Source organism: Vicugna pacos, chromosome 11, assembly GCF_048564905.1.
Source record: "Vicugna pacos chromosome 11, VicPac4, whole genome shotgun sequence".
NCBI lineage: Eukaryota > Metazoa > Chordata > Mammalia > Artiodactyla > Camelidae > Vicugna > Vicugna pacos.
Window position 1 is genome coordinate 84,041,542 of NC_132997.1, and position 24,827 is coordinate 84,066,368.

General features: G+C 36.8%; 1 protein-coding gene across 15 annotated transcripts in view; it reads left to right on the plus strand.

Moving 5' to 3' along the window:
- Positions 1-24,503, plus strand: part of ADD3 (adducin 3) — a 115,131-nt gene extending 90,628 nt beyond the window's left edge. For 14 of the 15 annotated variants that reach the window (XM_031682639.2, XM_031682643.2, XM_031682636.2 and 11 more), the window contains 13 exons: positions 7,680-7,827; positions 9,578-9,729; positions 10,712-10,792; positions 11,656-11,805; positions 12,285-12,428; positions 12,541-12,639; positions 13,773-13,955; positions 14,536-14,793; positions 16,078-16,197; positions 16,741-16,827; positions 19,767-19,890; positions 21,510-21,605; positions 22,227-24,503. In XM_031682639.2, coding sequence (XP_031538499.2) covers positions 7,680-7,827; positions 9,578-9,729; positions 10,712-10,792; positions 11,656-11,805; positions 12,285-12,428; positions 12,541-12,639; positions 13,773-13,955; positions 14,536-14,793; positions 16,078-16,197; positions 16,741-16,827; positions 19,767-19,890; positions 21,510-21,605; positions 22,227-22,516 — 1,932 coding nt within the window. In that variant the 3' untranslated portion in view covers positions 22,517-24,503. The remainder of the gene's footprint in view (positions 1-7,679; positions 7,828-9,577; positions 9,730-10,711; positions 10,793-11,655; positions 11,806-12,284; positions 12,429-12,540; positions 12,640-13,772; positions 13,956-14,535; positions 14,794-16,077; positions 16,198-16,740; positions 16,828-19,766; positions 19,891-21,509; positions 21,606-22,226) is intronic. The other variant, XM_031682647.2, reaches the window with a different exon arrangement.
- The last annotated feature ends 324 nt before the right edge of the window (positions 24,504-24,827 follow it).

The window sequence follows — 24,827 nt, forward strand, 5'->3', positions numbered from 1 at the left end:
TTAAAGTGCTGTTGTGTTCATTTGGGAAGAGAAGAAATTAGGAGAGAAACTAATAAAAGCAAAATATAATACTTCTTTATTAAGTACTTTATATACCAGGCACCTATTATGTACCAACTCCTCTATTTAATCCTCAGAACAAGTCAGTCAAAGAAATATTACTATCATTCCTAGTTTACAGATGAATAAACTGAAACTTAGAGACATTAAATAACTTGCTGAAGTTTTTACAAGCTTAGTTAAATGGTGGGGTCTGGATTTAAAACCAAAGCTCACACCCTTAACCACTAGGCTGCACCATTGAAAGTATTCAATAACCATGAAAAATTCCACCCATATATTATTATTTCATTCTTCTTCAAATTCTGTTGCTCAAGTTAATTCAACCCAACTCAAGAAGAGGTTTGAATCATAAGACATTTTGATAACTATAAATTTGGATGACAAACAGCACCTATTGCCTTGAGCTGAGAAAATAAGAGAAGAGCAATTTGTCTCATCCTGACTCCCAGGTATTCTTTCTAGGAATTTCATGGCCTTTTGTCATTTTTTTTTAATTCAATAAAGTATTTGTCTTAGAAATCAAGTGCTGGTGAGTAAATTGGTTTACGCAGAAATTTTGTTAATGCACTAAAAACAATCCATATACTTACATACATATACACAGACACAGACATATATATGATTGCCCTTGTCTCAGAATGAAATGTTCAGAGCAAACCTTTAGAACTAAATGATGGGCCTCATCAAAGTTAAAGAAGCATTTAAGATGAAAACTGACAGCACGTTGTGCATAGTAGATATTTGGTAAATTATGAATACATGGATGGATGGATGGCTATATGAATAGCTGGATGAGCTTTGAGTCATTAAACATTTGAATGTTGTTCAGCCAGCTACTACTGAACTTAACTGCTTAAATGAAAAACAGTTGGTGGGTTTCCGAAAAAAGAATGAAAGTTCTTAAGCCGTATCACTACAGGAAACAATTCAGACAGGTTAACAGAAGTGTGTAATGTTACTCCGGAAGATAAGACAACAGCAGTGTAGGTGGTGGTTGCTCAGGCATATGACACATTAGCATTTCTTAATAACAGGACAATGTAATGCTACAAGCTTCGTTTGAAAATAGGAGAAATTTTAAAGCCATATACATCTTAGAATACCACCATAATTAAGGCCCAAAATGTTAACAGATCACCTTAATTAGAAAAGTTGGTCAAAATCACCATGGTTCATCTGGTCACTTCGGGAGTTTCAGATCCAAGCATTCTTTATTAACTTTGTTTGCATTTTTATTATATACCAGCTTTAAGAAAAGACATTATTCTAACCTTTAGCTTTCTATTAAGACACTTTTAGATACAGGAGAAAGACCAACCAGAAGAAAATTTGGTTTATTTGTTTTTCTCCTTTTAACAGGACCAGTAGTAATCTATTTCCAAATGGATACATTTCTTAATGGAGAAATTCTAAGTAAGTTTGTTATGCTCCTAATCCCACTTTAGGAGAGATCTAATAACATAATTGCAGGGTGCCTTGGGAGCGACAAATCTGTAATCTATTTTTCTTTTCGCTCCAGTTTTTCTCTCTAGTAATTAGTATGAGGTTGAACATCCAGATGTGGATATTTAAAATCCATGTCTGATATGTATTAGTATTCTGTTACCTGATTTTCATGAGTTCTAAATCAGCCTATGTGAAATTTTTTAGCCTTAACTAAAACAATCGCATCAAGTCAGTTTCTTTTATTGGTATTCTTTTTCTGTGATTTAAAAATAAAAAATTTTTCACCTATTGCCACTTTCTCGTGAAAGTTCTCATCTTAGATGCACAAGCCTTAAGATCTGCTATTTCAAATTACTCCTACTTTTGTTTTATAGTATATATGAATATGCATGTGCTTAAAGTGTATTCTTACCTTACCTGAATCTCAAATCTCTGAATCTTTCATGTTTTTACAAGTTTACTTTTATCCATACCTCTGTGAGTTCAGAATTTATAAGATCACTCCCTCAACATTGACAGAAGATGTATAAAATAGAAGAGGGTGTGAGATTCAAAGAAGGCTTTTAAAGGCACCCTTTCTCTAATTTAAACATTTTGTTTTTCACCTAGTGGTTTTCTTTAACCACACTTTTTTGGATATGTGTTTGTTGAGAGAGCTGTCCCAACGGTAATGTTCTGAGGACAAGCCAAGGTTTAAGTAGGATTTTGTTTGAGCTCAAGAAAAACTTTTACAAAACTTACAGCTTTCTGTGAGGATTTATTTCTTATTAAAAAAAATGAATTTCTCCCATTAGATGATGGACAGGCCTTACACAGGAGAAATTTCTTATTTAAGTAACAGACTGATAAGACTGTTTTCTAGAGCTTCAGATTCCAGTGCTGGTAACCTATGAAATGGATCTTTGCTGTCATTAACTCAGTTAGGATCAAGATCAGATTCTTTACGTATTCTTACCTTCTATCTAGGAAAATGAAAAGAAACTCTAACTTACAATTATAATACTTGAGCACTGAACTAGACACTCGGGGAGACTTTAAAAATGTAAAAAAGACACAGTCCTAGCCATCAGATATTATGGTATAGCAGAGTAGAGAAATAGATCACAATCACAAGCGTAGTAACAGTGAGCAGAGGAGGAACGATAGATCACAATAGCAATATGTGTCATATAGGCAAATGTTAAAGGATTTCAAAGTGGGGTGAGAAGAGAAGAAATACGGAGATCCCTTCTAACTGCAGTGATTAAAGTAGAGACTTCAAGGAGATTGTGGCATTTAAGACGAATGTTGAGTAAAGGTTGAGAATTCATTTGGTGGAGGAACAGCAGAAGCAAGCATTTCCATTTGATGCTCACTGGAATGAGCAAGGATAGAAAAGTACAAGTTGTGATCAGAGCGCGTGGTAGTAGTGGTACATACAGCCAGAAACTGACCTCACAGATTGCAGAGACCTGGAGTACCAGACTCTTGTGACCTAAGTTAAGGGCCAGCCCATTTTCTCTTCATTTCCACTTTAATTCTGTTTATATAAATTTTTATACGTGCATATATGCATATAGTACTTATTTTGGATCTGGGCTCACTGCCACCTGTTAGCTATATGACATTAGCAAACTCATTTAACTTGAGCCTCACTTTCCTTGTTGGCAAAAGTGGACCTCATGCGATTGTTGTGACAGTTAAATGAAATAACATAAAAGCATGTAGTGCAGTGCCTAGCATATAGTAGGCAACAATTTTGGTGGAAATGTGTATATAATGTTTTATGCAGTATTTCTAATTTAAAGCATTTTTATGCTTTTGTGACAACACTGAAGATTATAATTGTAAGTCATTAGACAGTATTTTAGTTTTTGAAGGTCTGAAAGAGTCTCTCACCCCGATGGCACTCTGACTTACTCATGCTTAAGTGTTCAAGGTGTAACAACCCCCACTACCTCCTCTTCTCTGTTCTTCTGTGTCTGAGAAGGAAGACAATTTATGCTGTAAAACCACTTATGTGTATGTGTTTAATCTTTCAACGTGACTCGTCTCTGGTGGAGACTTTAGGGAATTGTTGGTTTAATCTGACTTCAGAAGCCCGGCATGTGATCTTGCTGCCCTACTTCTAAATTAGTTTCTCATTCTGCTTTGATGGGAGAATTCCTGGCTGCAAGATGGCAAGTACTCCAGGATCTGCTCTATAACTTTTTTTTTTTTTTTTTGCTTATCCATCATTACAACCGAATGCTCTAACCTAGCCTAAGATGTTTACCCGTGTTTCTGATCAGAGCACACCTGCTACCTTATTAGTTGTACAGGCGTACCTTGGAGAGATTGTGGGTTCAGTTCCAGACCCCTGCAATAAAACAACTATCACAGTAAAATGAGTCATGTGAAGTTTTGATTTCCCAGTGCGTGTAAAAGTTATGTTTACACTATATTGTAATCTGTTAAGTGTGCAATAATGTTATGTCTGAAAAAACAATGTACATACCTTAATTTTAAAATAACATTGTTGGAAAAATGGTGCTGATAGACTTGCTGCCACAAACCTTCAGTTTGTTTTTTTAAAAAAAACTGACATCTGCCAAGCTCAGTAAAGTGAAGTGCAATAAAATGAGATGTGCCTGTGTTTGGCTTCAGTGATACAACTCGTCTCTTGATAAAATTAGGCAAAGAGCCTGTGCCCAACTGAGAGTCTGAGATTTTAATCTTTATTCCATTTACCTGTTAGCTATGCAACCATGAGCATATCATTGCTTATCTTAGGACTTTGTTGTGAGATTCAACTGAATCAACTGTAAAGGATTATTTTATCAGCATTGGATTTTAGTAGGAATATGATTAACTATCCATCATAAAGATAAGCAAAATCTTTATTCTTTTAATATAATATTTTAATGAAAGTGTAATAAATTTATTGATAAACTTTTAAAACCAACTGAAGCAATTTTATATCATTAGTAAATTTGACACTAACTTTTGTGGATTAGGCAATTATCTGAACAATATTTCAAAAATATTTGAAACATTAATAAATGTTCCTTATAAAAATGTTAAATCTTTTGAAATAGAAGAATTTGTATCTTTTGAAGCACTGTCAACTGCATAAAAAGTCTGGGGAAATTTCATTTATTTTGAAAATTATTTTCTTCTATACAGCATAGACTATTTCATTAGCTTTAAAGGGGACATTCATATTTTTCTCTTAATTGATTTCAGAAGGGCTTATACATTCCTTTGTGACCCCCGTGGATCATCTCAAGGCTTTAGGATTGTACTCACTATATTGTAGAATAAATGGAAGTGAAAACAGCATTTTCACTAATGAAAAGAAGCATTTGACCTGAATGCTTGCCTCTGACATTTATTAACTCTGTGACCTTGAACAGATTTTTCAGCCTTTCTTACTGAGCTCTCTCATTCCACCTGGTAGAAGTTTCTTATCAGTTTCATAAATAGTTGTGATTCTCTTGAGCAACTAGGTTTTTGTTTTTTTCTTCTTAAAGCCTTTGTAAATCAGCATACTGAGCAGATTGTCTCAATTTGTGTTGGCTGCTAGAGACTTTAGATAAAGTTTGGCCCATCTCTAGCAAATGATACAGTTTTATAGTGTACACTTTGTATCTTAACCTCATTCTTGGCTCTGTCTAACCTCCTCAAGCATTTTTCTCTTTAGCTTGATTTTTCTTACCTATATTGAATTTATTTTTGTGTCATTTTATCTGTGCAATCTGCCTTAAGTTATTCCTAGAATACGAGATGGCAGTCAATAAAATAAATAATGCCTACTTCTCAGAGCTATTGTGATACATATACTAAGTTTTTGGGTTTTGTTTTTGTTTTTTTTTACTGAATCAAAGAATATTGGGTATAGCTGCTTTGAACTGAGGAAAGTTTAAACAGAGGTTGGTTTTGAAGAGAAGATAAAGTCTCAAAAGAGCAGACTGGCCCATTGCCAAGTGTCTAGAAGTTTTCTGTAGTTTATATAAAGATAAATGAGTATATCTGGAAGATTCTTTTCCATCCAGCCTTAAACATGGTAAAACACTCATGTTCTTCATCAGTATGAAGGTGTCCATCCATCTTCTATGCAGCTAACCATCGTTTTATGTTCACAGGGTCTTAGAAATGTATTAATGGAGTTTTCTGATAAATGTAATGTGTCTTTGTAGAGGATATTTTATACGATAACTTCTCTGGTTTAAATCATGTATTTAAATGAACTAGATAAAAGTCAATGGAATTAGATGTTTAGAATTTTTAAATTATGTTAAGGATTTACATTGAACAAGCCTTGAATTTGTAAAAGAAAAACCATGTTTAACTGGTGTAAACTGCTTCATGAACTCAGAATTGAAAAACCGTATTTTTTACATTAATCACTCAAGCATCCATCTGCTGTGTAAGCAGAAAGTACAGCATCTTCCTCTTGGAATTTCTGCTTTCCCCTAACTTGTCCCAAGAACTTTAGTGGCTTACATAGTCCAGAAAGGTTCATCAGGCTCCCATCTCTAAGGTGTGGTATGTGACGTACACGTGTGTCTGCATCTGCTGAAGAGTCATGCCAGAGTCTGTTCAGTCCACCACTGCCGCTGTCACAGGCCCTCCCTACCGCATGGTGATGGTGCTGAAAACTTTGTCCAACAAAAGATGCAGGTTCGCTGTTGACCCACATCTCTGTGCAGGCCACCATGGTGAATCAGGGAAGAATGAGCTCTCTCTCTCTTCCTGTGCTAAGCCCGGGTAGGGTATTCAGTGGTGCCGCATGGTTGAGCTCCCAAGGTACAGCTATTTGCTGTGTTAGCACTCAGCTCTTTCAGTTAATATCACAGATGCCTTTCAGCTCTTGTTCTAAAAGCAACACAAGCATTGAGTCAGGACGGGTTTTAATATTTGCTAGCACCTCACAGCCTCAGAACTGCAGTTCCCCTTTTCCCTGTGAACTTCTATGCCATTACTTAAATTTTTTTAGGGAGTTCTTCTTTCTGAAAACCCTAAGATATTCACCATCCCCTAAGCAAGGCTGCATCTAAGCAGCTGCTCCAGGAGATCTTACTGCCAGTCTTCGAAGAAGGCTACTGTCAGTGACTCGGAGAGCCACCCTTCTAAGGAGAATTTCCCGGTGATCCTTGTGATGTCCGTACCTACTCCTCTTGTAGGTAATGATTCCAAAGCCATTTTCTGCTTTCTCCCTCCTAGGTGAAATGGGAGTAAATTAAATTTAATTTTTAGCAGGGCATTCTACTACCCATGTACCCAATCTCAAAAGGAAGAGTAAGGTCTAGATGATTTATATTGCAAGAACCTTTGTGTTTAAAATGAATGAATATAGACATAAGCAAGAGAATAAATGATGAGTTTGATAAAATAAGTGTTGGTTGGATGTGATGGAAATACAAAAACAGCTATTTCAACTAATATGAAGGATTGAAAGATGCTTCAAATGATGAATCGTATTAGCAACTGGAATAGAGATTTTTCTCTTAATGTTCAGGATTTTTTTATATAAACACTGTTACACACACACACACACACACCACACCACACCACACCACACCACACCTAAAAAGAAAAGATAACAGCAGAATTCCAGAAGAGGAACATACAGTACCCAAAGTTATGGGGGAAAGTTCTCTCTTTAGCACAGTGTTGCAGAAGGGGAGTAATAAGCTCTCAGCTCTTTACAAGTTTGCTTTCAGAGTTTTTAGAGCTGAGGAATTGCCGTGGAAATCATAGAATGGAGGCCATGATTACTGTGTCTTCGTCAAGACTTATGCTGTGAGTCACTGTAGTCAGACTCATGCCCCTTTCAGATAGGGTCGGGAGCTGCCCTGACCTAGCTGATGAGGTCTCTCTTTGCATCAGTCTGTATTTGGTGCTCTGGCTGCGTGTTATTACCAGAGTTGCTTTTACCTGTACCTGTCCATTGTAGATGTTATAATAGTTTATTTTCTTTGAAATTCAAGTACCTAAGGATTTTCCCTCCTCTGAAAACAAGCTTCTTGCTTTTTCTTCCAGTGTTTTAGTTTTACTATTTTGTGTTTTCTGTTTGTTTTAAAATAGTATAGATGAAAGTTATTCCAAAGAGGAATGGGAAAGATTGATTATTTCAGAGCAAGTTATGTTTGGGTCATTCTGCTCCAGGTAAGATGCATGTGCTCAGTGATAATTTTTGCGTATTACAGGCCTTTCGGGAAGACCTGGAATGCCTTATTCAAGAACAGATGAAGAAAGGCCACAATCCGACTGGATTACTAGCATTGCAACAGATTGCAGATTACATCATGGCCAATTCTTTTTCAGGCTTTACTTCACCTCCCCTCAGTACTTCAGGTCTGTAAAATTTTAAAAATTGTAATCTTATCTTTACTTTGAACACTGCACATCTCTAGCAGCATATTCTGCTCTGATTCAGTCCTTAAGTTTATAACATCCAGTACTTAGAGTAACATAGTGTTAGGCTCGCTTACTTTTTCATCCCAACCAGACATGTACTAGACTTTGTGAAGATTACAAAATAATTAAAATGTGGCCCCTGCCCCAGATAAATGCATAGTTGAGTTGAGACATAACAATGAATGCACAAAAGATTAAAACTGCAAGATAACTGTAGAGGAAAAAATTACAAAGCAGCTCATAAGAAATTGCCTAATGACCTTTTCTAAGCCATCTTGCTGTAAACCCAGTGTTGAAATTGATTATTGGCTGAAGTGGACTGAGAGAACTTTATGGAAGCAGTGAGGCCTGAAGTAACCAGGCTTTAAAGGATGGAGCAGTTAGACCTTGGTCTAAAAGGGTTTAGGACATTTTATTTATTCAACAGTTCTTTGGTGAGAACACCAGTTTGGTTAACTGAACACTTTAAGGATACCAAGAATCATAAGGCATTGAGTTCAAGCACTTTATATCTCAGTGAGACGTACAGAACTCACTGCGGTACTGGGGCAGGTGCCAGGCTGCCAGGGACTACCTCATCTCCGAGATAAGGGGTTTTCTTTTCCCCGTTTTTTCTTTTCCTTCTCTTTCTTCCTATATTACTTCTTTTCTTTCTTCCTGATTAAAGATTTATAAATAGGAGTTTGATGAATTCAAGTACTTCCCAAACAGAAGAGTAGCGTGAAAAGAGACCTGATGGTTACACTCTTAAGTGGATCGGAATGTTGGCACATACATACTGGCTAACAGGTCTTTGAAAGAGTCCCAGTGTGAGTTATAAGTGCTTGAGCTAAAGCAGTGATTGTGGGTACAAGAAGGTTGAGATCAATGAGAACAGCAAAGCCAAGGAAAAGTAGAGAAGACAGCAACAGGTTTGAATGTGGTGATGGCAGAGGCAGGGGGAGGAGAATGAGTAGTTTCGAAGTCACTCACTCTCCCAGCTTGGGAGAAACATTCTGTCAGAAGGAACAGAAAAATTAAAAGATTGACCTAGTTTGGTTCACGTTTCCTGTAATATTGAGTATCTCTTACGAGCCATACACCCTAATAAGAGTGCGTAAGGGAAAAAGGATAAGAGATCCAGACCATACAAGCCTGCAGAAGAATTCTCTGTGAGAGGGCGTAAATGGTGTCCAGGCGAATGAAGATTTGAGCAAAAGTTGAATGTAGCAATGGGATTATTAGAGATTAAGACTAGTGTTTGTTGCTTGGTAAGGGCAGAAACCAGACCACTGTTTGAATGCATTTTTAAATATCTTTTGGTTGAATAAAAGTCAAAAGAGGTAATAGAAAGGTAGCTTTCTGTCGAGATCTTTTCATCATAAAATTAGCAATAACCTCAGTATTCATAACGTTTTCACCACTGGGATCACGTGACCATTTTCCCCCAGTGGTGTGAGCCTAGCCTCCCTAGTATCACTCCCTAACAAGTACTAGATGAAACGGCAAGACGATACCTGGAATGTATTTTTACGCTCAGTGCACTTCTGTGAAGGAAGATAAGCTAATGAAACATTGTGTGGCCTGATAAATTTCGGATCACCATTTACAAGGCTGGGACACTCCCAGACCCGGGCTGCCTGGCAACTAATTTTCAGGTAAGAAATTACTTAACCTGAATCTCTCTCCACAATTTTTCCTCTTTTAGGTCTCGGCATGGTCACACCTATCAATGACCTTCCTGGGGCAGATACATCCTCATACGTGAAAGGAGAAAAGCTTTCTCGTTGTAAACTTGCCAGCCTGTACAGACTTGCAGACTTGTTTGGATGGGCCCACCTGGCAAATACGTATATCTCAGTGAGTCCTTTGGCTTTCAATGCCTTTTTAAAAAAATCCCAACTAGGAGGCAACTGTACTCCTCTCACTTACTCAGAAGTCCAGTTTTCAGACCTGATTCTCTGAGCATAGCATGCCGGATCACAACCTTATCCTGATTTAAACTTTATCCTTAAGGGAGAGGCTGCAGTTACCCCAACTTTCTTTGCCGCTTACTGTCTGTGTTGATCCTTTAATTCAGACCAGTTGTAGAACCTCTACCAGAAGAAATCCTGCTGACAGAATTTTCTCTGTATGTGTTAATTATATCTGTGAGTCAATGATATTGAAAAGTGCTTTAAAAAGCATTTGGAGCAGGGAAAACGGAAGGGTCAGGGAAGTTTCCTCCCGGATCTTTATTTTTTAAATATGCTTTTCCCATACATCATCATCTTGTTTTCGTGTTGCCACATTTGGAAACAAGATAATATTTAGAAGCAAAGAAGTATGAAAATATTGTGTGATAAAAATGGCACAGATGTGAGATACAGTCTTCCTACAACTTTCCATCCTTTCGTCTCGGCTGTTTCTTAGTTTCCCCTTCCATTTCCACCTTAATTCCTTTTTAGGAAGAGACTCTTGTCTTCCCTTTGCCCATTTCCCCTTAATTTTTATATTGTAAATCAAGATTATCGTCATTACCACATTCATTTGAATAATATTGTCATTTGTTTCTCATGAATGTAGCTGACCCTAAACAACCTTAGAGCCCCTAAATTAACACTCTAGCTAAGTCCAGTAAATGAGAAACTAACATTAGAATTTTTTAGCAAGTGCTTAAAGGTTGAGGGAAGAAAACTTTTCAAGGAAAGTTTCACGTTGCACACCTTTCATTTCTGCTTTGGTTATTTTCCCCCAGATCTCTTACAGTTATTCATTGTAAATATATTCCTAGTCATTTTCATACTGGAAAACATGAACACCTCATAGTAATTCAATATTGTTTGTTTTTTCTTTCTCCCAGGTAAGAATAAGTAAGGAGCAAGACCACATAATAATAATACCCAGAGGCCTGTCTTTTTCGGAAGCCACAGCCTCCAATTTGGTACATTTTTTATTCCTGTGTTACTTTTTCTGTGCTTCCTTGTGCTTTTCTGACCATTTTTATCTTTTAGTACAGGACAGAACAAGAAATGGTATGGATGGAAAAACATTTACCAATGAACAGGGAAGAATTTGAAAAGTTAATATTTATTTTTAAGAAAAGCTTCAGGGTTCAAGAAAAACAGGGTAGTTGAAGAGCCTAATAAATGAATTGTTCTAATCAGTAAACCTATTCATGTTTTGAAGAGAATCTTTTGATTTTTTTTCCACCCTGTACTCGCTGTAATTTGTTTAAAATTAAAAAAGAAAGAAAGAAAGAAACACACACACACACACGTCTGTGTACTTTATAGGCAAATTTAAACAAAGTTCAGTTGGTGTGGGCATAGGGTCTGACATTCCAGCGTTTTATTTTTCCATGATTTTACTCCTAGCCACTGTCATTGTCCTCTAAAACAGCAGGAACTACCTTGGTTCTGGTGCTGCAATGTTAATCAGCAAATGGACATTTTTCCAGCCAGTTCCGTAAATGTCAGACTTGTCCAGACCTTTGGTGAAGAGCTTAAGTTATTCAGTTTCTTGGAAATTGTGCATCTTGCTAAATACTAAGTTTTGTTGGAGACTACTTGTTTTTGTAAATAAAGTTTTATGGGGACAAAGGCCACACCCATTTTTTTACAGTAGTTTGTGGCTGTTGTTATACTCCAGTGGTAGCGTTGAGTAGTTGCAGCAGAGGCCCACAAAATCTATGATATTTCCTACCTGCATTTTGATAAAAGTTTGCCATTCCCTGGTTTAGCTTGTAGAACTCAAGCAAACTTTGATGCATGTGTACCAATTAATTATGTCTTTCTGATTTTCCAGGTGAAAGTCAATATAATAGGAGAAGTGGTTGATCAGGGAAGCACTAATTTGAAAATTGACCACACAGGATTCAGTCCCCATGCGGCAATCTATTCAACACGTCCTGATGTTAAGTGCGTGATCCACATCCATACCCTTGCAACAGCAGCTGTAAGTCACTGCAGGGCCAAAAACAACAATAACCCTGGAAAGTGTATTATTTTCAGGGCTTTCCTTACATGATACTTTACAGTCTGCATGCTTTCAGATCTGCCATTTGAAATCATTTTCAAAGTATTAATCCTCTGCATATCCAGAAAGCAAAAGGCCCTTCGGACTAAATGCTATCATTCTAGGAAACAACTGGAGAGATAGCATTTGCATTTTTGAAATAATCATTTTAATAATTGGGTCACTGAGTTCTTTAAAGCAAAGCTTCTTTCATAATATCTGGCACAGCATGTAAATTGAATAGTAGGCCAAGTTCTTTTTTTTCCTCTTGAAGAAGCAAAGAACTAAAGTGGGAGGTGGGCTGAAATGGTGAACACAGGGAAGAAGCCAGTGCTTTCTGAGCTGACTGGAGAAACCATTTCTACAAAAGCGTGATTAGTAACTAAATGTGTTATCTTGGCATGGACCCAATCAAATAGGTATCCTCCATGAAGTGCGGGATCCTTCCAATTTCTCAAGAGTCCCTGATCCTGGGAGATGTCGCCTATTATGACTACCAAGGGTCACTTGATGAACAGGAGGAGAGAATTCAACTGCAGAAAGTTCTGGGACCAAGTTGTAAGGTATGTAGTAGAGTTTCTATCTAAGGAGCTATTTTTGTTGCTGTTACTGTTGATGAAAGCAGTGTGAGCTATGCCAGTTATTTAAAGTGATTGCTTTGGGATTCTATTTTAGGTGCTGGTACTCAGAAATCATGGTGTGGTGGCACTTGGAGAAACAGTCGAGGAGGCTTTTCATTACATTTTTAATGTGCAGATAGCCTGTGAGATTCAGGTAAGAAATATTGTTTACCTCCCCCCCTTTCTTTTTCTTTGTTATTTGTTTACTTGGGTTTTATGTTTACTTATTTCCAAAGTTCTATAAGTTGGTGTTGTTTTACTTTTTTTTATCTTTTAAGAGAAGTATCTTCACTTGAATAAAAAGGGTCAACTCAGGTACCTCTTGAATTAAAAACAAGAGGAAAGAAAATTAAACTTCGCATACAGACACACACACCAAACCTAAGTGCCTCATAAACGTCATTTTCCCCATAATCCTACTTTTTAAGATGATATAGTTGCATTTCCCCATTTTCACCCTCCAGTGGTATGGTGCTAATTGAGAAACAAAGGTGATCACCAGTTATCAAAGATCAGATGTGTTGTGGCCACTTTTATAAAAAGTTTAAGAGCAGCGCCAGAAGTTTTATGAACTCATGCAATTTCCAGAGAGTCCAGAGCCTCAGTCTCGGCCTCCTTGTTATAATGGATTAGGTATTTGTTAACCACTTTTTCCCCAGAGAAGCTGAATGTATTTAACAGCCCTGATTTTCCTCTTTAAGAAAATTAAGCAGATTCTTTTGAAGCAAATGGTAATAATCTGAGTTTATGGAAGGGCCACCATAAAGGGGGAAAAAACTTTTCCTGCCAACTTTAACTTGTCCTAACAACCAATGTTTTTTTTCTTTTATGCTTTAATGGTCACTCCTTCTCAAATGAGGCTATAAAGAGCTTAATTAAATTAGGATAACTAGCTGACTTCTTCTGCCTAAATATTCTTAAATTTACAATATAGTGTTTATATTCCTTTAAAATTATAACTTTCAGCCAAAGTATTAGCTGGATTGCCATGGGAAAACTACAAGAAAAGAACTTTAAAATTTGGCAAGAGAATTCAGTTTCTTGAAGTATTAAAAGGTATGCCTCTAAATGTGTTTTCCATCAGGGTTTTTGAGAGTCCTGGAAGGTGTCTTTTCAGATAGATGGAAAAGACACTTTAGCTGCCTGCTTTCACAAGTGTATTTCTTTGTTAGCATCCTGAACAAGAATTACAAATATTTGCTGAATCAAACTTGTGCCTTTTTAAAAGTGAAATACTAATTCTGGTCTTTACAGTCCTGTGCGTCTATATTGTGCCATTGCTTACAGGTGCGGGCATTAGCAGGGGCAGGTGGAGTGGACAATCTGCTTGTCCTGGATCTTCAGAAGTACAAAACTTTCACCCACACTGTAGCAGCAGCTGGAGGAGGAGGAGTGAATATGGCTTCCCATCAAAAATGGAAGGTTGGCGAGATTGAGTTTGAAGGACTGATGAGGACTCTGGATAATTTGGTAGGTGGAAAATTGAACATAAACTTGGATTTTGTGTTTTCAGACTCAAGAGCAGCTGTTTCCATGTCCCTTTGGTTTGGGAACACGTTCCTTACTCCTCTGGGAGCAGAGTTTGACCCCAGGATGAATTCAGTGTAGTTTTACCACATTTTTAAGAAACAGTGAAACCTGTACATGTCATCCTATCTTAGAGTTACCCTCTTCCACTAAGAGTCAGAAGGCAGATTGCCTTCAGACCCAGGAACAAAGACTTAAATGAGCACTGAGATTCGGCCTCCAGAAAACCAGTTTATAGCTAGAAAAATGTTTCCAGCCAGCAGTTTTGAAATTACCTTTGTCAGGAACGGTTATGTGAGTGGAAATTTCTGTCAGCTGGAATCAGTTTTAACCAGATCTTGAAATTTGCTTAATTTCAACTCTAGTATTATGTGGAGGTTATGTGGAGTTTGGAAGGATGTTTTCCCCGTTATTTGTTTTTCAGTAAAGGAGTCTCGTTGAAGCATTTGTTTAAAGAATTAAACTCTAAATGGCGTGCTTGGTACAGTTTGATTATTTCACATGTGGTTTTTCCCTCCCCTAGGGATACAGAACAGGCTACGCTTACAGGCATCCTCTCATTCGAGAAAAGCCTAGGCACAAGAGTGATGTGGAAATCCCAGCGACTGTGACTGCCTTTTCCTTTGAAGATGATGCAGTGCCACTGTCTCCTCTGAAATACATGGCACAGAGGCAGCAGCGTGAGAAAACAAGATGGCTGAACTCACCAAATACTTACATGAAAGTGAATGTCCCTGAGGAGTCTCGGAACGGGGAAACCAGCCCCAGGACCAAAATCACAGTATGCCCCCTTTCTCATGGTTTGCCTTTACTAAATACTTTGCCTGGTTACTGATGAATTGGATGTTCTGAAAATATTGGGAAAGTAAAATACAAATTAACAGTAATGCACTGTAACTTTATCAGTTAACCTTTGTGCGAGGCACTTTGTTCTAAGTGCCGTACGTGAATTACCACATTTAATCCTAGTATGGAAAGGATGCTGTTTTTCCTCTCCATTTTATAGGTGAGCAAAACAAATGATTGAACGATTAGTTAATCATTTGTGAATGGTAAAAGCAGAGTCTGGATGCAGGCAGTCTGACCCTGGAGCCCAATTTTACCCGTATTACATGGTACTGCTTTGTAGTTTATATGGCACCCATGAGTCAGAACTATAAAAGTTATCAACACCTAATGGTGCCAAATTTCTTGAATTACTGCACATAGCTACCCTTAGGCAAGATCCTATATGGTTTATCTTTTTTAGCATTTTGCTTCAGATTTGGTTTAATTTTGGAGTGTTTATCACCAAATATTCTCTAGGTACTCAAAATTAGTTCATCCTATCATATAAATCAGTAATATTCTATATGGAAATGCCTAGGCATCAGTGTTTTTCTCGGTCTATATAATTTCTTATCTCTTAGTAAAAGAACATAAGTTTCCCAGAATTAATTTTATTGACAGAGGCTGATGGCCAGCCATCATTAATCTTGATGAATACTGACTTTCTTAAAGGTATATAATGTGGGGTAAATGAGAAGAATTACCCTTTTCACCTCTGTGTTGCCATTTTATACAAATGACTACCGGATTATCCTCTTTATAAAATGCTGGTCAGGGCCTTGGCCCATTGTGTCGGCCAAAAATGAAAAGTGAAGTCTGGAAAACTAAGTCTTAAGAGATTTCTTGAGTCCTCTTTGGTAACTTCTTAGTCGTCATCACTTGATGAAACTTCAATGTAGGTGGCAACTCTGGATGTGAGTTAATGTGAGGTCAAGCTCTAGATCTATGCTTGAAATACTCACCAACATATTTAAAATGCCAAAAGGAGAAAAAATTTAAGTAAAAGAATAATGGAGTATTCATGAGAATATTAATGACATTTGTTTTTAAGTGAATGCTGATTCTAACTAACATGAGACATACATACACTAATTGACCACTTAAATACTGCTTAGTGAAATTCTTTAACATATTGGCAGTGAATGCCCCCTCTCCTTGAGTCAATAAACAGTTGTCAAGAACCGACCGTATTTCCCTTAACACAAAGCTTCATTCTAGAAAATTTTTGATTCTTTAGTGGATGAAAGCGGAGGACTCTTCTAAAGTTAGCAGTGGAACACCTATCAAAATTGAAGATCCAAATCAGTTTGTTCCCTTAAACACAAACCCGAATGAAGTACTAGAAAAGAGAAATAAGGTAAGAAGTGGTCTTCTGTGGCTAGAGGAGGCATGTTTATGGTGCTTTATGTTTAAATCACTAGTGATTGAATCTGACTAATACCAAGCTTAAGGATTTGAATACAGAATTTGAAATTTAATTCTGTATAATTTTAAAGTTCCTTTTTTTTTGTGGGGGGCTGATAGGTAATTAGGTTTGTTTATTTACCTTTTTAATGGAGGTACTGGGGATTGAACCCAAGACCTCATGTAATTCTGATTAATTTTAGCTTGTATTGAATACCTCCAGTTCTGCTAGTTACGGTGAGAGGGCTCTATGGGGAAGAATTAGTAAACATATTTCTGCTGTATTAGTGAAAAATGTGGTTCTGTAACAATATAAGACAGTAGGAAATCATACGTCAGGAAGAGTGGTGGAGATTAATGTGAGTTGTTAGGATGGTAAAAGGGCCTTATGGAGGGGGAATTAAAGAGACTCTTACTCCGGGGTGGTTGAATAGTAAGCCAGAGGTCACCTGCAGAGTTGCTCCCAAAAACTTGTTGATACTGTTTTTCAATTCAGATTCGAGAACAAAATCGATATGACTTGAAAACAGCAGGACCACAATCTCAGTTGCTTGCTGGAATTGTCGTGGATAAGCCTCCTTCTGTAAGTCTGTGAAGCAATATGATTTTTGTTTTCACTTAAACTTCTTTGCTTTTTAAATATGAGTGTTTGTTTTTACTAAAGTTAATATAAGCACAAGCCTAAAAATCAAATAATCCACAACAGTTAAAATGTCATCTTCAATTTCCAGTTTCTAAGGACAAGGACTTTTCTTCTAGTGTTTATCTTTGTTTCTAAAGAGCATCTTTATTCTGCCTTTTCTTGTTAAGTACCATTACTTTATGTTATCACTAAAAGAGAAAAAAGTCTCTGATAATTATAATGGTAGGAAGCCATCAATTATAAGAAGAACCCCAATTTGAGAGATTGGAAAATACTGGGGGGAAAGTGCATCCTAGAATTAATGAAAGACTGTAGTGACCTCTCCATGAATGATGAGGATTTTAGCCTGTTTACACAAGGCTTCCCTCTTTCATTCTCCCAGTGAGGCTGTATCACAATACTTTGTCTAATCAGCTTTCAGCATTTGTATTTAAACGTTTCCTGCTGAGCCAGGTAGTATCCCAGGATGACATTTTCTTTCTTATACAGCTTTTCTCCCCCTGGAGAAAAAGTTGCCTGCTTTTTTCATTGACTTACTATGTGGGTTACATTGGCTTAGTTCTTCCCAAACTTTTCTTAATATTATATTCTATGGGGTCAAAGATAACAGGTAATCTCTCACCTCCAGCCTTCTGTCATTCTGGTCCAGGTCTGGGCTCCTGCTCTCTAGGCCAGATGAACAGGCCCATCCCGAGGATCCTGTGCTCCTCGCCTGTGCAGTGTCCATTTCCTGCACTGAATGTCTTCCACTTTCTTGATTTGCTCCTCTATCATTGGGCGCATCCTCTAATAGCTTTCTGAGAAAGGATACATAGGAGGTAACAGTCAGAAGGCCTGGTATTCTGCCTTCAAATGTGCATGTAATGATACAGAATTTTCCTTTACAAATAATATGAAAAGCATCACCCGATTGCCCCCTACCTCCATAGTACTGTTGAGAAAGAGGACAGTATTGTGATCAGGGACCTTTGTATAGGACTCTTTTTCTTTTAGACTTTTTCTACATTCCTGCTGTTCTGAAATTTTATGATTTGCAGATTTCTTTTTAGTCTTTGTTTTTACCATGTAGTAACCCTTTTCAATCTGCAAATTTATGTCCTTCAATTCTTTTTAAAATATTTGTTCAGTAAGTAGTCTTTTTCCCTTCAATTTCTTTCTTTTTCTGTCTGGATACACTATTAGTTGGATCACTTTGAGCCTCTGATTTTGTTTTCATTCCTACTTTCCATCTTTGTCTTTTAATCCTTCTTTCTGGGAGATTTGCTTACCTTTATTTTCCAAGGCTTCGATTTAATTTTCTGTTGTGATTTTTTTTTTAATTTTTAAGGCTTCTTATTCTCTGAATCTTCTTTTTTTAAAAAGTAACATCCTGGTCTTTCTGGACACAATATTTTCTCTTATAGCCCTAAGGAAATCAATTTTACATTTTCTTGGCTCCCTTTATTGTCTGTTTCTTCTGAGCCCCTTTTTCTTCTTAATTCTGGTCTCTTCCATGTTGGAAACTTTCCTCAAGTGTCTAGAAATCCATGGTAGTCTGTCTGTATTTAATAATAAGACACTACAGGGGAGGATATAGCTCAAGTTGTAGAGCACATGCTTAGCATGCATAAGGTCCTGGGTTCAATCCCCAGTACCTCCTCTAAGAATAAATAAATAAACCTAATTACCTACCCCCACCAAAAAAAAAAAAAGAGAGAGAGAGAGAGACACTGAAAGTCAGTCAGAAGCCCTGGGTGTGTGCAGCGCTTGGGAACTGGTGAGCTCCACTGTAGGGTGACTGAATGTGCACCAAGTTGTTTCTTTGAGGAATCCCCAAATGTTAGTGTCTGTGATTCTTTTATCTGGGCCCATTTAACTTACCTGGAGAATTCTCCACTCTTCTGCCAGTCTCCCACTAGCATTCTGAGAGCCCTCAGCTGTGTTTTGTATCCCTTAATCAGTTGCTCTGAAGAATAAGCCTCTGATCTTCCACAGAGTAGAGGGAGAGGTAAATGCTCAGCTGTGTGGACCAGGAAAGGGGACCTGAGAATCTGTCTGTCCCTTATTCAGACTCTTAACTTGTCCCTCTTTTTAGTTTTTCTTCACCACCGCCTTTTGTGGTTCCTGATGCCTCTAGTTACTGAGCCTTACCAGACCTCTGCAGGACAGATGAGCACGCTTCTCCTTTGCATCCTTCTTTACAGGGCTGAGGCTTCAGTTTTCTCAGCTCTGCCACTCACTCTTCCACCTGCTTTCCATCTTCCGACAGTGTGCTATCATTTCTCATCCTCGGTTGTCTCCTCTTCCATTTTTTTGTCCTTAAAAGTTTATACCATTTTTGTTATTGTTTCTTTACTATCATTTTAGTAGGGTTTTGGGAGGAATTTTTTTAAACGCATGGGTTCAATCTGCCAGGTTTAACTGAAAGTCTCATTAATTTCTTTCCTAGAGCAAATAGGTACAAGTTTATTTTCATAGCAAATTTAAAGTTCTTTTGGTACAGCTTTATTTTTCTGAGGCTTTTTTAAAAAGGCTTTTTGAAATTCTTGGTTTTGTAAGATATTTCTTACTTGTATGAAGCTTTCTAGAACTTGGCTTAGTGTTTTCCTTTTTAATAGTTATTAAAATTGACCCATGCAGGCTTATTTGAGGAAACATCACTGGCAGTTTTAGTCCATTGGATCAGTAGTCTAAAAGCATTAATCTGATACATGTATTTTAAACAAAGCATGTTGCTTTATCGTTTCTTATGACTGTTAGGAGGTGGAGTGTCACAAACATCATATATACATTTGTGTGTGTGTATGAATTTGTGTATATATATATGTAAATATCCGTATAAATAAATATATAGACATAAGTTAGACTCTTGGTAACAAGTCATTGTTTTTCTTCTCCAGACCATGCAGTTTGAAGATGACGATCACGGCCCCCCAGCTCCCCCCAACCCCTTCAGCCATTTCACAGAAGGAGAGCTTGAGGAGTATAAGAAGACAATCGAGCGTAAACAGCAAGGCCTGGAAGGTTAGTTCATGCTGAGATTAAGCCCAGGATAACCACACTCCTGGCCACAGAGCCCCTCGAGTTGGAGAATAGAAGGCAGCCAGTGTTTTGTTTTGTTTTTTAGCGTTCCTTTTGCAGTCAGTTGTTCCATGTCCTCTCTCCTAGTCCTTACTTGAGCATAGATAGGACTGAAATGCAAAGAGCTACCACAGACCAAGTGTGTTAACATGAGGAGAAGACTGCTTTCCTCAGAAAGCGTCTGATAGCTAACAAAAGGTTTCACTCTTCTATAGTAAAGTGAAATCCCCAGCTAAAGAAAGTGTAGATACATTAATAGATTTAAACATCTCTGAATATGTGTCTTTTTAAAAATTTTTACTTTGACATAATAATAGATTTACAAGTATGTGGCTTTAATGCTTTGTAAAAATCTCTACTTTTCCTGGATATCTCAAGGTGCCAATATTATAATTTCTAAATATAGAGCAAATTGCTTGTTTTTATGTGACTAAGCACATGGGTATTTTAGTGAGACTGCATTTTTCTGACTTCAGAACCCTAAGTCAGGGTTATATTTAAGAATTGTTCATGAAAATGCCCCGGCCAGTTCAATACTAGCTTCCTTTTTCTCAAGAATGAGAAATTCTTTATAAGAAGGGTTCTCAATTTTGAGTTTTTGAATAAGCTTCAGACAGTCCATGAGCCATCTGAAAAATACATGCTTAATCTTACATAATACACATTTGAGGAAAGAAGGGTTCAAGGTGGAGGACAAGAAGTCTATGACCCCAGAAGAGGGTAACAATCTCTGCTTTAGAGCATCTATAACATGCAGTTGAAATTTTTACCCAAAGCAAAACAGAACCAATAATTAAAGAATCTTTGTCCCCGTTAGTTACCATATAGAAAGAACTAATGACATCTGAATCATCCAGGGAATAGTTTTTATCGGTGTGTCAGTGTCTTTATCACAAAAGGGAGCCATCCTGACTCATCAGTGTAATTACACTAAATGTTCTAAGTGATATTGAATTTGTTTGTTCTAACATAAGGTTGGAAACTTCATTTTTGTATTTTGTAAAATGTCCTCTTCAATCTCTATTTTTTGAAAGCCTAAAGATGCCAGGTAACAAATATTGCACAACAGAACCATCGCCTTTTATATATAACTTTATAAATAGTTTCTTCCACATTCATTATGACCTGAGTTAGCTCACTAGTATTGCTCTGACAGGAGTCACTAATTGGATATTGTTCAAAAATTCAGTGAGACATTCTGCCTCATTAATGAAACATCATTGGTGAGGCTTTCATGTTTCTTTCCATTTGGCTGCTCGATATATTTTGGTTTTCTAACACTAGCAAAAGCTAAATGCATACATGTTATTTGCCTGGGCTGCCAGCAACCATGCTTCCTTAAAGCATGTATGTGAAATTACTGTTAGCAGCCAGAAATATTAACCCATTAACCTCCTCTTGATGCATAGTTACCAATATGTGGGATAACTGTTAGCATGCTCAGCTCATTGCTGGAGAGTTTATCATCCCTGTGTGTGCAGACATTCGATGTAGCATTAACCTCCCTGAAATCTTATGCTTCTTTGTTTTGCATGGCTTTTAACTAAACTCTTATCCGACAGATGCTGAGCAGGAATTACTCTCAGATGACGCTTCATCTGTTTCACAAATTCAGTCTCAAACTCAGTCACCGCAAAATATCCCTGAAAAATTAGAAGGTATTCAATGTGATTTCCCACAGCTTTCACCGAGTCAGTCTTTAGAGTTTGTCCCTGTGTCATTTGTTTTCATGTAAAGAAATGAACATCTGACTGCAGTAAGTTTGCCATGGATTTTACTTAAAGCTCCCGATAATGTTATATTTCTTATTAAATGGGGTGCTACTTTTGATCAGCATTTATATTGATTTGCCTTAATCTGGATTTTGGCAACCTGTAGTTCTTAAGAATTTGTGAAATTAAAATTGGTTTGTCGTATGTCTTCCAGTCAGAAGCATGAAATCTGTTTCAGTTTTCATTGCAAAGTGACTGCAGAATTAAAGAGAAATATGTGTATGTTGTCTTCCTGATTTATACTGACTTGCTTTACAATGACTATCACGTCATCAAACCAGACTTATGTAGCCTTCATTCTGTGGTCTTAACAACCTGTCCCTTCCCTTTTATACTACTTAAGAACATTAGCTTCATGCTAGTAGGACCATAGTCTATCAAAATAATGGTCTACCTTTATTGGAATTAAAGTAATGCCTTAGTACATTGCTTAGACACTTCTGTTTTATGGAATAAAGCAAAGATATTGACCATATAAAATAATTTTTTTTAAATCCCTTTTTGTAGAAAACCATGAGCTATTTTCCAAGAGCTTCATCTCCATGGACATGCCTGTCCTGATAGTGAACGGCAAGGATGATGTGCATAGCGTTGAGGAGGAGCTTGCTCAGCGAGTGAGTAGGTTGACTACAAGCACCACCATAGAAAACATCGAGATTACCATTAAGTCTCCAGAAAAAATTGAAGTCGTGTCACCCGAAGGCTCACCTTCAAAATCACCATCCAAGAAAAAGAAGAAATTCCGCACTCCTTCTTTTCTGAAGAAGAACAAAAAAAAGGAGAAGGTTGAAGCCTAAATAAAGTCATTTTATAATTATTATTATTACAATGTGACATTGCACATTTAAAAACCACATTTAAGTTGATCATTAATATGCAGTGGTAGATCAGATTGTGGGGGTATGCAGCAAACTGGACTTTTAAGAACTGGAAAGAGGTTTTACTAAAAGAAAAACATTATGAAAAACACTTTCAAATTCATCTCTCATTTTATATGTCCAAAAAAAGTTTGGAATTTTTAAACAACTGCTAGTTTTAATTAGCTCTGCCCTCATGAAGTATTATAATCACCAAAAACAGATACCTGTCTGAATTACTTCAGGCCTTCTACGAAATATCTGTTGGAAAGAAATTACCAGTGAACAAGTGAGAGAATTTTTGTTTCTCAGCACCTTCTTCACTTGGTAATCAGATTATCAGATTATAGTTTTTTACCATGATTATTGACTGTACCTTTTGGGTTCCCATTGTTTCAATGGGCATTAACAGAATGCTTTAAAAGCTTCTAAGATAAGAATCTATAGCATTAGTATACACTGGCACATGATTTTTTTAAAATTTAAGAAAAGATTCATTTGGAATTTTATTCATAGTATAAAATTTCCTCACCTGAAGTAACTTTGCCAAAAAAAAAAAGGTCATTTTAGTAAACTATAATTTTTGAAAAATTCCTTTTTTATTAGTTTAGAAAGCCCCTTATTTTTCAACAAAGGGGATTTTATACACATAACATGGGTTATTTAGTTTAACTCTGGCAAAAATGACTTTTGTATGTTGAGATGTTTGTATACCATTCAGTATAAAAGTGTCATAAGCACATTAGCCAATCATTTAACAGTAGAGCATATTTGAGGCTGCTTGGTATTGAGGCTGCTTGGTACTAAGTATACTTAAATATAATTCAAGAACCCAGGGACTTGGTATCAAAAGGGGATTAGAGCATGTAAAGGCATAATAAGATTCATATTTGAACCTTATGTATTTTTCTCTGAGTATTGCTATGAATGAAGAAGCTCTCACAAGGTAACCAAATGAAAAGGAAAAGAACAAGAAAGTGTAAAATGAAGGGAACAAAAGAGGTGTCATGAGAAGAATTCTAGTTTGATAATGACTCACGGTCATGATAGGATTTGAAGCATAATTTATTTGAAACATGTCCCAAATTTCAAAAATTCTGCTTCTCTGCCAAAATCATTATATTTCTTAGTTGATATTTGAAGTTTAAAAGGGTCAAATCCTTTTCACTTACATGTTTTTAGCATGCAGCCCAAGAAGAAATCAGTGGGTCCAATCCCCCCCCACCATGAGAAAACTACCACTTCTTGATTTTTATAAATTTTTCTTATCTTCTCAGTTAACTTTCTTTCTAATGTAAATACAAATTTAAACCTAGGCTTAATATAGTTTTTTCCCCTTCACCCAAGTGATGTCACAAATCAATGTAAAATCAGTGATCCAAAACAGTCAGTGGGTAAAAATAATCCAAAGTATTTCTGGAAGATGAATTGGCGTGTAAAAAATTACATTGATTATAGTGTGTTCTGGGGCTGGTTTTGTTTGACGGTGTGTGTAAGATGATGGAAAGTTGAAACAGAGCCTAGAAAGTTCATTCTAGATCTCACTCACTAACTACTGGAATCAGTGTTTTAATCTCTTAGTGGAAACTTTCAGTTGCTTAATTCTGTATTTGAGGATTCTTTTATGTTCTACATCATTTATATTGTATTACAATGTATGTAGAAACAGTAACCTGTGAACTATGCTTTTCCATAACTTTTTAAAAATATATATATCTTAAATGAATGCAATGTGCATAAATATTTTTTAAACGCAACAGTGAACTATTTGCACCTTTTGCTAATGCCTCTATTTACTTGCTTTGGCATAAAGAATGAGCCAATGAACCTCTGTGTCCTGTGGAAAATGTATAAATGTTATCTGATATTGCTCTTAGATGTAATGCTAATTAATGTAAAATCACAAATAAACAGTATTTTAAATAGATGGATTTGATATCATGAACTTTCAATTCAGGGGTGGTTACTTATCCTGAATTACTCTGTAGACTGTGAGTTTTATACTGCAGTGAGATTTTGTGTAAGGTTGATGCTTCTGAATAAGGACCTGATACCTTTATTTTCAAATTAGTTGAAAACTATTTAAAACCCTTCTTGTTTCAGCTCATTTTGGAGGGAATATTTCCTAAGTGACCTATCTCTGTCTTGATAGGATGTGGCACCCTTAGCTATTTCTCTGACATCTGAAGATCTTTGAAGGACTTAGAACTTTCTGATTCTCTGTCTCAGTGCTACTGTTCAGATCTGTGGA